This window comes from Akebia trifoliata, chromosome 4, assembly GCF_017979445.1.
Source record: "Akebia trifoliata isolate Shusen 1 chromosome 4, ASM1797944v1, whole genome shotgun sequence".
Taxonomy (NCBI): domain Eukaryota; kingdom Viridiplantae; phylum Streptophyta; class Magnoliopsida; order Ranunculales; family Lardizabalaceae; genus Akebia; species Akebia trifoliata.
In genome coordinates this window covers 7,710,910-7,727,594 of record NC_141378.1, presented here as the reverse complement: position 1 = coordinate 7,727,594, position 16,685 = coordinate 7,710,910, and the positions used below count along the sequence as shown (strand labels likewise).

General features: G+C 35.6%; 2 protein-coding genes across 4 annotated transcripts; one reads left to right on the top strand and one right to left on the bottom strand.

Moving 5' to 3' along the window:
- The first annotated feature begins 757 nt into the window (after positions 1-757).
- Positions 758-7,782, top strand: LOC147403447 (Transducin/WD40 repeat-like superfamily protein). The gene is made up of 2 exons (XM_086439033.1): positions 758-897; positions 5,874-7,782. Exon 2 carries the CDS (start codon positions 5,877-5,879, stop codon positions 7,542-7,544), a length of 1,668 nt encoding a protein of 555 aa, XP_086295159.1. The 5' UTR covers positions 758-897; positions 5,874-5,876; the 3' UTR covers positions 7,545-7,782.
- Positions 7,783-9,484: 1,702 nt separating this feature from the next.
- LOC147403446 (translation initiation factor) lies at positions 9,485-15,511 on the bottom strand. Of its 3 annotated transcripts, none has more exons than XM_086439034.1 (6): positions 15,251-15,473; positions 13,125-13,372; positions 10,587-10,975; positions 10,414-10,476; positions 9,807-9,939; positions 9,485-9,728 (listed from the first exon to the last, which is right to left on the bottom strand). In XM_086439034.1, exons 2-6 carry the CDS (start codon positions 13,249-13,251, stop codon positions 9,712-9,714), a joined length of 729 nt encoding a protein of 242 aa, XP_086295160.1. In that variant the 5' UTR covers positions 13,252-13,372; positions 15,251-15,473; the 3' UTR covers positions 9,485-9,711. The 3 variants fall into 3 exon arrangements, with proteins under 3 accessions (XP_086295160.1, XP_086295161.1, XP_086295162.1); XM_086439035.1 differs by having other exon boundaries at positions 15,309-15,471; XM_086439036.1 differs by lacking the exon at positions 9,485-9,728 and having other exon boundaries at positions 9,934-10,076; positions 13,125-15,511.
- Between the last annotated feature and the right edge of the window lie 1,174 nt (positions 15,512-16,685).

Here is a 16,685-nt window from a genome sequence, read left to right as displayed (position 1 = left end):
ATCAAATAGGTATGAAATATTTTTTAGCCTTGAAGTTTAACAACTTAAAGACTTGGTTTTAAAACTCATTTTGACATCTCGCCTCATCCATGAACAAGATAGAATCATCTCAGACAAGTTTTTCGATACGTCTGAGACATTTCGTTCAACGATAAAAAAAATAGACTTGAATTTTAAATCTCGTCCAATACATTGACTTATCCGTCCGTCTTGTCGATAGGTGATACCGAGACAACTTGAACGATGTGCCTCGGTCTTGGACTAATTTTGAAATCATGCTTAAAGATTGAAGATTTTTAAATATGATTTTTGAAAAAACAAATGATTGATGAAATGTTGGGTTTAAAAATCAAATATTTTTACTCGACATCAAAGAATAGATTGAATATGTTAAAAATAATATATTCTATAGTTTTTACTGCTTAAAAATTGAATGTTTTAATCTTGAGATTCTATCTCCTTCAACTTCAAACCCCAAGAACAATATAGAATTTTGGGAAAATGATGGACTTCTAAGTTAAAAAATCTTGGAATTTTTACAATACATCAGAGAAGATGGGTTGAAGACGGATTTTAACAACTTGAAAAATGACATACTTTTTTGGAATAAAATAAAAGGGGTTTTTGTTTGAATTTGAAGAAAAGGGCATTTAGGTGACTTTCAAATAGTCTCTGAGACTAAACCTAGGTCAAGAGGGACAATTCATCGTTTTGATAACAAGGGTATTTCTAATATTCACCAAAATGTGCAGGGTAGCATATCTAAATCTTAATCACTCGAGGGGTATAAAATATTTTGTGAGAAAAAACGTCAAAGCTTTTCTAAAACCCTAAGTCATCGTTTTCTCCTCCATTCTCACTTCGCCAAGCTCTCTACCGGGCGAACGGCTACGAACTGTGAGCTCTCTCTCTCCTCTCTTCTTGTCTATTTTTTTTTCTATGTGAAGAAGAGATTTTCGTTAGAATAGTGTTCATAGAAGGAAATTTTCCTACATTTTTCACAATTTTAATCAGTTTTGTGTCAATGAATTAATTTTAGCTTAAATATCCATGTTTCAATCTGTATGCGAAGCTTTTACGAATGGGTTTGTGATGAGTTTCGAAATCAATGAGTCTCTAAGCATTTCGATGAGGAAGGCAATGAAGTCTTGCTGCTTGTTTCATGGGTTGAATGCTTTCTTATTTGTTCTAAAGTAGAATTTGAAAGACATTCATTTAGGGATTATGGAACTAATTGGTTGAATGTGAGAAAAAGTTACTAAGATGAAGTTGTGGATTATTCTTGGCTGGTTTTTTATTTGCATATTCTTGAAAGCCTGCCCTCGGATAGATTCTCAGAGTTTCAATCCTTACTGCTCTTGAAGCATCATTACTAGGATTTTTACAATATGGAGCCATATTCAATCTGAGGATTTCAACTCCAAACAAAGCAATTCACTTTAAGGCTTTGAGCCCTCAAATGTCCATTCATACGTTTTTTTTTTTTTTTTTGGGGGGGGGGGAGAGAGGGGAAATAACTGTTTTTAATGAAATTAGAAATTCCTGACGGGAATGAACCCAATCCTAGGCATCATAACTCGATAGATTTACCAACTAAGAGCATCTCCAACAATGCCTTCTAAAATAAAGAGCTTTTTTTTTCAAAAAGTAAATATTATTTTAGCTACCTGAAATTTGTTGAGTGCTCCAAGAGACTCAACAAATATTTCTCTACTCTTAATATTTAATATTATTCTACTTTGCAAACAAATATTTTCTAAAACCTACTAAAATCTTGCTAAGAGTTGTAACATCATATCTTGAAATCCAAAAAAATGATATGATGTCATAAGCTCATAGAGAACTTTGAAAAAAACATTATTTTTCACTGTTGAAATTTAATTTTAAGTTTCGGGAGTTCAGTAATCATCCATTTTCAACACCATGGATCAAGCTCAAAAAATATATTTTTTTTTCTATGTGAAGAAGAGATTTTCGTTAGAATAGTGTTCATAGAAGGAAATTTTCCTACATTTTTCACAATTTTAATCAGTTTTGTGTCAATGAATTAATTTTAGCTTAAATATCCATGTTTCAATCTGTATGCGAAGCTTTTACGAATGGGTTTGTGATGAGTTTCGAAATCAATGAGTCTCTAAGCATTTCGATGAGGAAGGCAATGAAGTCTTGCTGCTTGTTTCATGGGTTGAATGCTTTCTTATTTGTTCTAAAGTAGAATTTGAAAGACATTCATTTAGGGATTATGGAACTAATTGGTTGAATGTGAGAAAAAGTTACTAAGATGAAGTTGTGGATTTTTCTTGGCTGGTTTTTTATTTGCATATTCTTGAAAGCCTGCCCTCGGATAGATTCTCAGAGTTTCAATCCTTACTGCTCTTGAAGCATCATTACTAGGATTTTTACAATATGGAGCCATATTCAATCTGAGGATTTCAACTCCAAACAAAGCAATTCACTTTAAGGCTTTGAGCCCTCAAATGTCCATTCATACGGTTTTTTTTTTTTTTTTTTTGGGGGGGGGGGGGGGGGAGAGAGGGGAAATAACTGTTTTTAATGAAATTAGAAATTCCTGACGGGAATGAACACAATCCTAGGCATCATAACTCGATAGATTTACCAACTAAGAGCATCTCCAACAATGCCTTTTAAAATAAAGAGCTTTTTTTTTCAAAAAGTAAATGTTATTTTAGCTACCTGAAATTTGTTGAGTGCTCCAAGAGACTCAACAAATATTTCTCTACTCTTAATATTTAATATTATTCTACTTTGCAAACAAATATTTTGTAAAACCTACTAAAATCTTGCTAAGAGTTGTAACATCATATCTTGAAATCCAAAAAAATGATATGATGTCATAAGCTCATAGAGAACTTTGAAAAAAACATTATTTTTCACTGTTGAAATTTAATTTTAAGTTTCGGGAGTTCAGTAATCATCCATTTTCAACACCATGGATCAAGCTCAAAAAATATATTTTTTTTTCTATGAATATGATTTTTTCCATGAAATCTAGAAGAATGTTGTGTTGGACTGTCGATGTGATCATCCATGTGGGCCAACGACCCTTAGTGAGATTTTAAATCTTACTAAGCTAGTAAGAAAAGTATTCTTTTATGAGTTTATATTATTTTTTTTATTAGTAACGAGCCAAAGGACTCGCTATATGTGGCAAGTCATTGTCTCGGTTTTTGTGATCGTTACTTCAATGTGGGGAAGTAAAGAGATTGTTAGACTCAGTTTTTATGATTTGACTCTTTATAATAAAGAGCTTATGATAGGTAAAGAGTCTCTTAGAGTTGTTCTAATATCTTAGACACCAGAGGTTTTTGAGTATCAATTTCTACACACAGGCGAGCATATCTGCCTGGCGTGGCGAGAGCTCTATCTCCTTCCTTCCCAACCCTGCCCCTTTAGCTCTTAGGTAAGTAAGCTCCTTGCTCTTTCTCCGGAAGCTAATCCACCCCAATACAACCTGTCTGGCTTTCCAGCTGAATAAGATGGGGTGCACTGGCCCCAGAGCAACCTATGAACTAAGACCCTACTATTTTAAAAGAATCTGTTCTTGAATAAGATAGGGGGAGACTCCTTCTCGTAGGCAGGGGAAGCTCAATAACTGTATTTTATAGTAGAAGTAAGACGATGCAGACGGAAGGGTGCTCGTAGATCAGATTGAGTCTGATTTCTTTTCACAGTCTGAATCTCAGATTGAAATCCTACACAGAACCTCCATAGGGAAGGGCGTCTAGCCAGATCGAGCAACTCCAAAAGATTCTTTACCTGTCCGAAGCTCTTTATTATAGAGTTAAACAAAAAAAAAAAAAATTGAGTCCAACAGACTCTTTACTTCCCCACGTTAAAGTAGCGATCACAAAAATCGAGACAATGGCTCGCCACATGTAGAGCGAGTCCTTTGGCTCGTTACTAATAGATAATCATTATATAATACTTTTCTTACTAAGGGTTGATGGATTCACATGGATTATCACAGTGACAGTTCAACACAACATTCTTCTAGATTTCATGGAAAAAATCATGTTCATAGAAAAAAAATTGAGTTTGATCCACGGTGTTGAAAATGGACGGCTACCAAATTCCCAAAACTTAAAATTAAAATTCAATGGTGAAAAATAATGCTTTTTTTTTCCCAAAGTAATTAGAATTTCGGTCTCTATAAGCTTAAGGCATCGGATCATTTTTTTGGATTCCCAGATGTGAGGTCACGACTCTTAGCAAAACTTGAGTAGGTTTTTGTAAATATGTGTGTTGCAAAGTAAAATAATATTAAGAGTATAGAAATATTTGTTGAGTCTCCTAGAGCACTCAACAAATTTTGGGGTAGCTAATATAATACTTGTCACTTTTTGACAAAATATGCTCTTTATTTCAAAGAGCATTGTTGGAGATGCTCTAAGGTGCCTTTTGGTAGTGTTGTACATTATTGTGTTTATAGGAAGTCGAAAATGGCATGTGAACACAATCTGTAAATGTCAATAATACCCCTCTACTTTAAATCCAATTCTTAGTTGATGTCCTCTTAAAACCTACTCAACTGGAAGTGTTTCTCAAACCCTAAAAAGAGAGAGATTTGCTAGTTGTTGTTTTCCGATCATTGAGGGTATTGTCATTTTTAAACAAAATAATTGGATCAAAAACCCTTTTCTTAGAACATTGGGGATCAAAAAATTGGTCTCCATCAAACGATTAGGTTTAGTCAGAAAACCCTTTTTTTTAGAACATCTTATGGGTAATTGTTGAGTGATCTTATTACCCATTTAAGAGCTTTTTTTCAAACGATTGTTTTTTTTTATAATTGGACTGCCCTTTTTGTTACTGTATAAATCTCCAAAAATAAAAGAAATTTGCAGGCTTGGTTCGTTTTCTTGATTGCCTTTTGGAAACTTGGATTTTTATTTTTATTTTTATGGGTAAGCTGGACTTGAACCCATGACCTCAAAGTTGTTTTACAAAGTGTCAAACCAACTGAACTATGGATCTAAAGTCCAAACTTGGGGGTTAGTTTGTTTACAAGCTCTCACTTATGAAAGTTATGAATGTGCCTAAGAAGATAGTTCTTCATCATTAAAAGCAGAAAAAATTCCTTTTGAAGAGAACCCCAAAGACTATTGACACAAACAAATCCTTTTGTATCTTGGTTAGAGGATTTGTAATGGTTTAAAATATTGGAAGCTATCAGAATGTATGTGTCAATACATATTGGTATCGTCCAAAACCGATACAAAACATCGAATGTTTCAGGAATGTATCCGATTGTATTGATTGTAGCAGCTGATACCATAACGGTTTTTTTATTGACCAAACATTCAATCAATATGACATTTGAAACCTTGTTTGTACTCAAAAGTGTATTGCATATATTACTGTTGTTTGTTTTGTTCATTGCTAAATTTATGTTTGTTGTACATAGGCATTTTTTGGCAAACAAAAGAATGACAAATTCTGAGTATTTTGATTTTCAGCGTAAATGATTTTTTTATTGTTGTTTACACTCCGCATGTGTTCTCACATCTGCTGGTGGGAAGATGGTAAATGTTCCTTCAATAGAGCTAACCTTAAAGATAAAAATGTCAGTTACCAATTTCTCCTGGTTTTCATCTATCAAAAAAATATATAGAATGGCATTTGTAAGGTTGAAATAAGAAGAGATTACCCATTTTTAATTTCATGGATTGTACTTGTTTTATTGGGGTGTGTGGAGTTTGGTGAGTTCAGTTTCAAAAAAAAAATTATTCTTTTTTTTTTTTTTGCTAAAAAATAAATTTGAAAAATGGATGGATTGGAATGTCAAAAGGGATTTTTCTTCAGTTCGGAGTTTGTCTATCTGTAAGTAACAATGTTGTGTTCATGTTTTGTAGAAAATGAGCTTAATTTCTCAAAATGTTCTCCGGAAGAAACCAGTCAACAAGGTCAAAGAAGGGGAGACCAATGAACCTCTACTTCTAGAGGGAAATGAAGAAACCAATGCCTCACAAGAATCTGATTTGGTCATTGTAAAGAGTAAGAAGAGAAAGAAAGAACATAAAGAAAAGGATAAGAAATTTGAAATTGAGCAAGAGAGCGAAATTAAGAGGCTCGAGAGCTTCTTGTTTGGGTCTCTCTACGCTCCAATTGAATTTGGAAAGGAAGAGAAAGACGAAGGTAGAGACGAGCTTGGTGTGGGTCCCCCTTTGTTCTTTACAGATCGATCGGCAAGCCAGGAATTGGCAATTTATGAAGAAGAAATCGAATTTCAAGATCAAAACAATAATGAAGGGAAAACGACGGATAGGAGACCTGTATGGGAGGACGATGAAGAGGAGAAAACAAATATAGATATATCCAAAGTCAACCGATTGAGGAAATTGAGGAAGGAAGATGACGAGAGATCAATTTTGGGTTCAGATTATGTCTCGAGGTTGAGGGCTCAGCATGTGAAGCTGAACCCTGGTACAGAGTGGGCCCAACTTGGATATCAGTCAAGGAACGATGATGAAGTTGGGGCTGTGATGGCCAATGGTGACAGTGATAGTATCTTAAGGACAACTGAAGAACTTGTCACGAAGAGTAGTGTAAGGCTGTTGCCTGGAATTCTTGAGTACTCAAAACTAGTAGATGCAAATGCTGAGGAACCCTCCAATGGTCCAATAAATTCGGTTCAGTTCCATAGAAATGCTCAATTGTTACTTACTGCGGGATTGGATCGAAGACTTAGGTTTTTCCAGATTGATGGGAAACGGAACACCAAGATACAAAGCATCTTTCTTGAGGATTGCCCCATTCGCAAGGCTTCTTTCTTGCCCGACGGGTCTCAAGTTATCGTTGGAGGACGAAGAAAGTTCTTTTACAGTTTTGATTTAGTTAAAGCGAAGGTTGATAGAATAGGCCCTTTAACGGGTAGAGAGGAGAAGAGCTTGGAGGTTTTCGAGGTTTCCCCTGATTCTAGTACCATCGCTTTTGTGGGTAATGAAGGTTATATCTTGTTGGTTTCTTGCAAAACCAAGGAGCTGATTGGAACAGTGAAGATGAATGGGACCGCTCGATCTTTGGCTTTTGCTGATGACGGACAGAAGCTATTGAGCTATGGTGGGGATGGGCATGTTTATCATTGGGATTTGAGAACGAGGACATGTTTCCATAAGGCTAATGATGAAGGTAGCATAAATGGTTCTGCTCTTTGCACCTCCCCAAATGGAGCTATGTTTGCAGCAGGTGCAGGTAGTGGGATTGTGAATGTTTACAATAGAGAAGAGTTTTTAGGGGGCAAAAGAAAACCCATGAAGACGATTGAGAATCTGACCACTAAGGTTGATTTTATGAAATTCAACCATGACGCTCAAATATTGGCTATTTGTTCTACGATGCAGAAGAACAGTTTAAAGTTGATTCATGTTCCTTCTTTCTCTGTGTTCTCAAATTGGCCTCCACCAAATCGAACCCTGCATTATCCTCGCTGTTTGGATTTCAGTCCTGGTGGAGGTTTCGTGGCCATGGGAAATGCAGCTGGAAAAGTACTTTTGTACAAATTGCATCATTACCAACATGCATAGAGCTGTAGCACATTTTTTGTCAGGTAACCTTGTTATGTTAGATGGTGTGCCTTATAGCTGATGGAGAACAGTTGATGTATTGTCTTTTTTTATCTTTTTCTTTTTTCTTGTTTTATTGATTGTCGCTCGTGCCCTATGCAGATTTTGTAGTTTATCATGGAAGGAATTTTCCCCATAATATTCTGTTATTTGTCCGGCAATTTATTTAGACAATTTGGAGTATGATTTTGGTTCAACATTTTATTGTATACTTTGATCATGAATTTTTTGGGGTGTTTTGAAGGATCCAGATACGGTTGGATTGCTGTCCAATTGTTCCATTATGTATTGAAATGTTTTTATCTCTAAATCCATGGACATTGTAAAGTGTCAGCTTTCTTGGCCAACCTAATGAACTAGCTGCTATCAAATCCATACTCAACGGCAGATCCACCAAGGCCATAGATGAGAGGAAGTTCCCACCCCACTCCGCATGACTCTACAGCCGAATGTGTGATGTCTCAGTCCAAAATGCCTTTAGAAACCCACACCATCTTGAGCAAGGATGAGAGCAGCATAGTTGAATGTCTTGTTTAGATCCCAAATTGACTTCATTAAATATTCACAATACAACCCCACTATCAACTATTTATGGCCAAGGTGGTTAGCTTTTTCTGCATTTCTTCACCTGTAGACAGCTATGGTTTGTTACCACTGGCGTTTTGGTCTGCTTTTTCTTGTTTCAATTCATATACTTAAGATCTTGTACATATTCAGTCGTGTTACAATGGAACTTTTTATATTCTGTAAAACGAAGACAAAAGAGGTTAGATTTAGCGCAAGTAATGTAAATTAAGGTTGGAAAATTCGATCCAACAGTCCTTTGAATCCTGTATCTGAGCCTTACTTTTGGTACCCAAAAAAACAGTAGTGGTTCTCACTTCTATTAACCAATCGTAACCATGTAGATATATTTTAGAAAAATGAGTGTAAACCAGCAGCTAAAATCGAAATATATTCCCTAGCGATTCCCATTGGAAATAGATCCCTAGTGGGTCTGTATTGATTCCTAGGAATAATGATTTTCTTATGCCCTCCCCTGACATACACCCCCCATCACAGAACAGTAGATCATTTGCCTCCGGATATGCAGAATCATAAATCATTTTCTTGTGTATCCCGAGGCAAATGATCTACCGTTCTGTGATGTGGGTGTTGGGAGGAGTCAGATTATCACTCAATTGTAGTTTTTTGTCCTAACATACGGTTTGGGTCCTATCTAAATTTTGCGTTGGGTTTACCATACCATAACCTGCTAGTGGTTAAAAAAACATCTAACGTTTATTAAATACTTTTTTTCTAAATCATTGTTTTGTGTTTCAAGATAGATTTCATTCAAAACCAAGCGAACCAAAGATTAAAAAAAAAAAATTCAAGCTTTTAACTCATGAAGAAAATTCCAACCAAGTGCATTACTCGTGTCTCCCACTAGTTATCCTGATAAACAAAGCCTCTATGTTAAGTAATGCATTGTCGTGTCATGTACCATGAGCCCTACTTCCATAGGCATAGCTAATACCTTTTACAGCACTATAGGGAATACCATGGACCGCCCTGCCATGGTTATACATCAAAGAACAAATTTTGGCAATCATCATCAAAGCCGCATTCCAATGATTTGAGGCACTAAACAAATGATGCTCCTCCATTACACTGACCAGAGCCATATATTTTGTTATCGAAAATGTGTTTCTTTTGATTTTTCTTTCATTATTTTAAAACCTTAAACTTTAATAGGGTTGTAATCAATCTTTGTTGAACGTGCCCAAACCATCTCATTCGACTTTCTCGTAGTTTATTGTGTATTGGAGGCTAGAACTACTCCTATATTATTCAAATGCATTTCTTTGTAACAAGTTTGGTGATTCTCCAAACATAATTTCACACCACAAATAGAGACATGAGTCAAAAGCACATAAAAAATTCATATCGATCTTCAGAAATGTGCATCTATATTTATGATGCATTATATCTCAGCCACAACGGCAATGAAGTATGGGACAATTTTACTAAGTCAACAGGATGATGTTTCTGGCAGTACAGTAGTGTGAGGAAAGATCTTTACATCAGGAGACAAATAAAGCTAGATCTTCCAACCATGGTTCACAATGGAAATGCTTTATACCAATCAGCCCTCTTCTGACTCTGCAGATAACAAGTTACAATTTAAAACTAGAACAAAACTTAAAGAATTATTCAGATTAAACTTGAAGGATTGCATACCATCTATGGCCTCCATGTTATCTTCCTTGTAAACCCCAAGAGGCGAGCCACGGACAGAGAGTAGCATCTCACCATGCTTTGGTACCCTAAGAGTTTTCGGAGTCATACCAACTGACAACCTATGGGAACTCGCCTGTAATATGTTTAGGAATTAATAAGTAACTCCCAGGAACCTCTAACTGTAAAGGGATCTATGATACCCAGATACGCAGGGAAGTGATTCCAACATGGTACCTATGTTACCAAGATATGCAGGGATATGATCCGAACCTAAAATTGAAGTATCATATATATATATATATATATATATATATATATATATATATATATATATATATATATATATTTATGGGTCAGGTTCGGTAGCCAACATTGGGAGCCAACAATTTTTCATATATGGGTTAGAAGTTTCGGAATGGGCTGATCTTTTGTGAGGATGGTCTCTATGGTGATCAGCCAATTCTGAAACTTCTAACCCCATCACTGTATGTGTCTAACCTTGATACACATTTTAACACCAAAGTTATGCAGATATCAAGAGAATTATGTAACACCCTAGACAATAAAATAAAACGTGAGCTTAACACATGGTCAAGAAGGTACCAACCCCAGGAGTTTGGAAAGCATTTTGCAACCCAAGCATCTGAGTTTCTGATGGTTCTTCCATTACCTAGAAAAGACAAATTCCAAACCAAAAAAAAAACATAAAGATAAGTAAGAATGAAGTTCCATTAAAAATTTAAAAGGTGAAACAGTAGCAAAAAAAGTTGGTGGACTTACAAAATCAGGGATGTGAAGATTTGCAGCACCTAAAAGGTTTGTTTTCAAACCTGCTTTACTTGAAAACTCAAAGCCACCAATAGGTGGAACTGCAGCAGCACAATTAGGATATGCTATGGACATCTGTCGTAGAAGAGATGTGTGCATGTTTCTTTCATCAGCATGGCTAATGGATAAATTGCCATCTTTATCATTCCATTCCACTTCAAACTGCCCATCTTTTTCACCTTTTTTTAGTGTCAGATTTGGCATATTTTCTTTGAAAAATTGTAGTACTGGCATTTGCAGTTGTTCCTTGTTAAAATTTGAGCGAAGCAAACGCAACCCAGTCAATAAATGTTCAACCTCCACATCCCGAATAGCCTGGCATGCAGTAATTTGGCGTTCAACTGTGCAGAAGAAAACAATATTTAGAACGTTCAAATACTTTTTAAGAAATTGAAGCATTCTCCAAATATTTTTAAATTAATGCCTCGGATTGACTACTTGCCATCCACTGATACGCACAGCTTATATGCACAACACAAAAAAGAAAACCTAAATGAAAATAAAATTTTCGAGGTACAATACAAGGTGTTTGTTCTCTCTCATGGTAAAAAAATAGTCTCCACAAATAAAGTAAACCAAGATGTCACCTATGTAATTAACATCTGAACAAGAATGACATCGGGACAGTTTTCATAGTAAAAAAAATTCAGCCCAGCATGATTTATTTTGAAAGATTGTAATGCAGTTCACCTCCTAAAGCACAATAATTACATTTTCCCCATCTCGGTCAGCACAATAGTCAAACTGTCTGAACATCAGATTTCACTTGAAGTCCAAAATCATTCAGTGGTAATGAATGACAAAATAGAAAAACTATTGAAGATGCAATCCTCAAACCAAACACCTGTGTTCTCACCCGAAAAGCTGAGATTGTTTGCAACCAATTTCTTTCCTCAATGTAGATAGCTCCAGTAGATTCTTTCTAACCTAAGTATAAATAACTCCAAAAGATTAGTCTAAACAATTTTCTCTCCTGCATTCACATTTTGAAGCCCTGTTCATTTTTCTATTTTTAGGAGGTATTGTCAATGCAACATTAGAAAAGGTCCCCTCTCTCTCACAAAAACACAATCTATCTCTAGAGAAAAGGACTGTGCAACATTGGAACATTCTTTCGACCTCTCATTTATTTTTAGGGTAGGACAATGTCGATGAAATCTAAAACAATCTTCTCTTCTTTTTTTGGTTAATTTTCTCCCCTCTTTTGGAGAGAGATTGTGAATTTGAACTTAACTTCAATTTCCACTTCTACTTCAGCATTCTACATTTATGTGACTAGTGCTGGAACACAAAATGGAGTTGTTCTTATGGAGTGTTTAAGTGTTTGTCATGTAGCAATTAAACCTAAAAGAAAATTTTACAGATGACAAGAAGATTAGTCCTATTTTAGGGAGCCGAACTTGAGCTGTCAATAAACAAAATTTCATAGATAAGATTAGTAGATGTGGTCTCGTGGATGTTTAGATGGATGAATGGTAAGACTAGGAAAGACCAAAATCAAACAAGAGTGTATTCGACGAAATTTAGAAATAGCTCCAATAGGAAATAAAATAGGGAAAAAAGTTGTTTAAGATGATTTGAGTATGTGCAACGAAGATCAAGGGCTTTGAAGGGTAAGAAGGAACGTGTCTTGACTCTTGAGTAAATAAAAATGGCAGGATGGATCCATAGAGGTAATAAGAAAAGATACGAAGGAACATGCCTTGACTAAATAAAAGATTCATGACAGAGATAAATGGCAAAATAGGATTCATGTTTCTGACCCCAATAATTGAGATAAGATGTAGACGATGAAGAAAATTGGAAAATTATTATTATTTAATTCGTATGAATTAAATAAATAGTGTTGCTTAAGCTTTGCCTAAGCATCGCCTTGTCTGAAGGACCCTATCACTTGGGCATCGCCGAACTTTTTTTGTTACATTTTCATTGATCTTAGATCTTTTTCACTGTAACTGTAATGCGGACCAAAATACTGCCAAGTAAACCTTCATAATTGGAAATTAGCACATCTGGACTACAAATAGGATAATGCATTACTTGGTAAACAATGTTGTATCCAAAGAAGTATTTATAAAACTCCAAAAAAAAGAGTAAAAAATAAATCCTCAAGCCAAATTTAATGAGGACATCGTGAAGCCATATAGAGTTTACCAGAGGAGGAAACCATCATCCCTTTGGACGGATAATTTTGGTTGCATTAGTGTCTAGTCTAGTTAGTTTGGTGTTTGGTAGAGTTTTTTAGTGTTTTATTAGTATTGGGCATTTTAGGATAGTTTACATCATCCTGCATCAAAATTTTGGCTGTAGAACTTTGCTTGAAGCCATCCCTCTCATGAAAAGCCAGCAGTTGATTGAATAAACCCAGATTAGATGTCTGAACACACCCTCAACTTCACTATCAATTATGGTGATTGTCTAAATTAATGCTCCATGAAAATAAATAAGAAAAACAAATTAAAACCTGAGCACGTACAAGTAGCACTTTACCTTCATGATCAATGAATGTGTGGCCTTTCTTTTGAATTTCTGGTTCCACAGCATTGACGCAATTAGAATTGTTCTCAAGGCTTCCAGATGGTTGTTTAACAGTCCTTTTAGCTCTCCGTTTAGGCATTAAAAATAATAATAATTACTTTCAGGAACCAACTTTGGATTTTCTACAAAGTGATGAAGCTTCACTTAATAGAAATGAGAAGAGGTTCTTGTACTCTACTGATGCCCCATCTGGTTGTCACCTGTGGTAATTTATTGAGTAAAACAGATAGAATGGGTAAAAACCAGTTCAAAAACTTATTTTAAAACAAAAAACAGTTCTAAAGAACTGTGAAAAGAAAATTAAAACAGGAGAGGAAGGGCGGGGATTTATAAATCAATATAATCTGTACAAAAGGACATCTATAAGCTTCAAAGATGAAGGGAATGCTATAGGTTATTTCTTGAAAGGGTATGCTAGTTTATCAACCCTAGGTTAAATCTTATGTTGTTTGTCTAACATTGTATCCCACCCTAGGTTTAGCTTATATGATATTGATATGACCCCAAAGTGATAAGGGAAAGTTAATATCAATGCCAAGGTGCTTTTGGTGTATTGGTAGGTTTGTATCGAAGGGTCTAAGAGCCAACATCAAGTCTCTAGTTCGAATCTAGAAATGGACAACGTTGGGAAAGGGCTAACTCAATGCTCGTGAAGGATACCAAAGTGGAAGCCACCTCAGAGTCCTGGGGAAAGGGTTACCTAGGGACTCCGAAAGAAGGGTACCAAAGTGAAAGTACCATGGATGACAGATGCATATTATGATGGTAAGTTATGATCCCAAATAAATAAATTCTTCACTTTTCACGCCATTAACGCCTAGGTCCCTTTGGTGTATAGGTTAGGTTCAAATCAGCTGTATTCATCCTCTAACAATCAACTATCTACCTATTGAGCTAAGATTTTAACCGCTTCACAATAGTACCCCAATTGACTTCGGCTTTACTAATGATAAAATCTACTTCATTGAAACCCATATTGTGACTAGCATTTGTTGCTACAAAGTAAACCAATTTAAAAATGGTATAACATGCTCAATAAGGCGTGAGTTCTAGTATCATAAGTGTTTCTTCATAGGAGCGCCCACAAATCTGATCTCATTGGTCCTTTCATGTAAACTATTTTGTGGGATTACCCATTTCTAACCATGCCCTATTGTAACTTTATAAGAACTGAACAAACGCACTAAAAGCACATAGGCGTTAATAGTGTGGAAAGTTAATCCCTTATCTCTTGAGATTGTAGCATACCACTACTATGCTTCGTAAAGGAAGTCTGATGCGTCGCACTATGTGGTGGCTATCACTATTGTACTCTTTTATTGGGGTCCACAAGTAATCCTTTTTGTGGTACTGGTTTGATAACAGTTCTATCCAAGATGCTGAGAATCTCAGGAACAGAGAAAAACACATTTGGGTTACCAAAAAATACAAGAAATGGATTGTTCATCTTCATCATTACAGATTTTTCTAAAATCCACGCCTGGGAAAATATTGAAATCCTAATAAAAAAATAAATACCCTAAAGAGAAATTTTCAAAAACGTGATCAATTTTTGACGAAATTCCCATTCCAGCTCACTGTTCGTTTTAATTCCCAAAACATGAAGCGCGAGATCTCGGGTATTTCAAAGTAACGATCTCACAGGTTCACTAACTTTTAGCGAGACCGCCACTTAATAAACTAGACAGATTGCCACTTTTCAAATAAATATCAGGGATCTCGCGACCTTATATCAGTGAGATCGTAACCTTGAAAAACCTGTGATCTCGTTCTTCATGTATTTTGGAATTAAATTGAACAGTGAGCCGGAGTTTCTGTTATATTCGGCGCACGAAATGGTAATTAACCCTACTCTAAATTTAAGTGATCAATTTCATGCTATTGTGGGAAAATATTGAAACCCTAACAATAAAAGAAATTTAGGATCAATTTCATGTTAGAAGCACAGAAAAAGAAGGTTTTCGGGGGAAACTCTAGAATCTAGATTTCAAAAGGCCAAAACAGCAACAAATTGTTTAAAAAATAAAAGTAACTGAAGACCTGCTCACCATTAAAATTGAAAGAAAGAGAGAGCTTACCGAGTTGTCGATTTTTATGGCCAACACGCACACACACACAGACAGAGAGAGAGCTCACCGAGTTGTCGAGTTTTATGGTCAACAAATAGAGATAGAGGCGCGAAGTCCGTTCTTGTCTTCGAAAATTCAAATAATCCTTAGAGAGATTTAGCGGGCAGACCTATCTGTTGCATTCTATTACAAAAATTTCTTACTTTATCTAGCGCTGTCAACGGATAGATATCCTATCGGATAGTACTATATCCGAATTCGAATCCGAAAAAAATGATGATATCCGAATTCGAATCCGAATCCGAATCCGATCAGATATCACTAGCAAACATTCGAATTCGAAAAATATATCGGATATTCGATAATATCCGATTCGAAAAAAAAAATTTGTTATAAAATACCATCATTCCCAATCGGTAAAAAAAACAAATCGATTTTCATTTTGTTTTTTAATCTTCTAACTATTTCAGTCTTTAAATCGGATAAAATAGGGTTTTATTGTGTGTGTGTGTGTGTGTGTGTGTGAGAGAGAAGGGGTGTGTATCTTTGGAAGCTTGTCGGTCACGATGGTTATGGTCCGTCATTCGGATTTTACCGAGAGGCGAGAAAGAGAGAGAGAGAGAGAGAAAATGTGTACCTGGATGTCGCCGGCCGATCGTTAATGGCTACTGGATCTTGTGTGGTGAGACGTGAGAGAAGAAAAAGTTAAAAAGTTTTGTTTTGTTGTATAACATGCGTACACGACACTTATATAAAAGTTTTGTTGTAAGACATGAATACATAATATGTATATTATATCGGACCGGATATTATCGAATCGGATTTTGCAATATCCGAATTCATATCCGAAAGCCATTCGAATTATAAAATAACATCCGAATCCGAATCCGATATCCGAAAATTTCGGATAATATCTGGATTTTCGAATTCAAATTCGGATTTCGGCTATCCATTGACACCCCTAACTATATCACGTTTCTTACTCAACAAACCTTTGTTTCTTAAAATAAAATATAAAAAAACATATCCGACCATGGTTTTTAAACTCGGTATCGCGTCTCGTCTCGTTAAGCTCCGATACCAAGTCATCTCGGATGAGTTTTCCGATACGTTTAAGACGTCTCGTGAGATAAGTTAAAAAATTGAACGTGAGACATAAAACTCGATCAAAAAATGACTTTGTGAGTTGGTCTCGTTCAACTCTGATACCAAGTTAACTCGGGCGATACGTCTCAGGCTCAGACGAGTTTAAAAATCATGGATCCGCCTGATTAATGTAGTAACATTTGAAATCGTACTAAGGGTCATGGGCCCACGTGAATTATTAAATTCGCAATAATATAACACATTCTTTTAGATTTCATGGAAAACCTCAGATTTAAATAAGGAAAAAAAAAAAAAAAACTTTTTTTAAGGTGATCCATGGTGTTGAAAGTGGATCTTT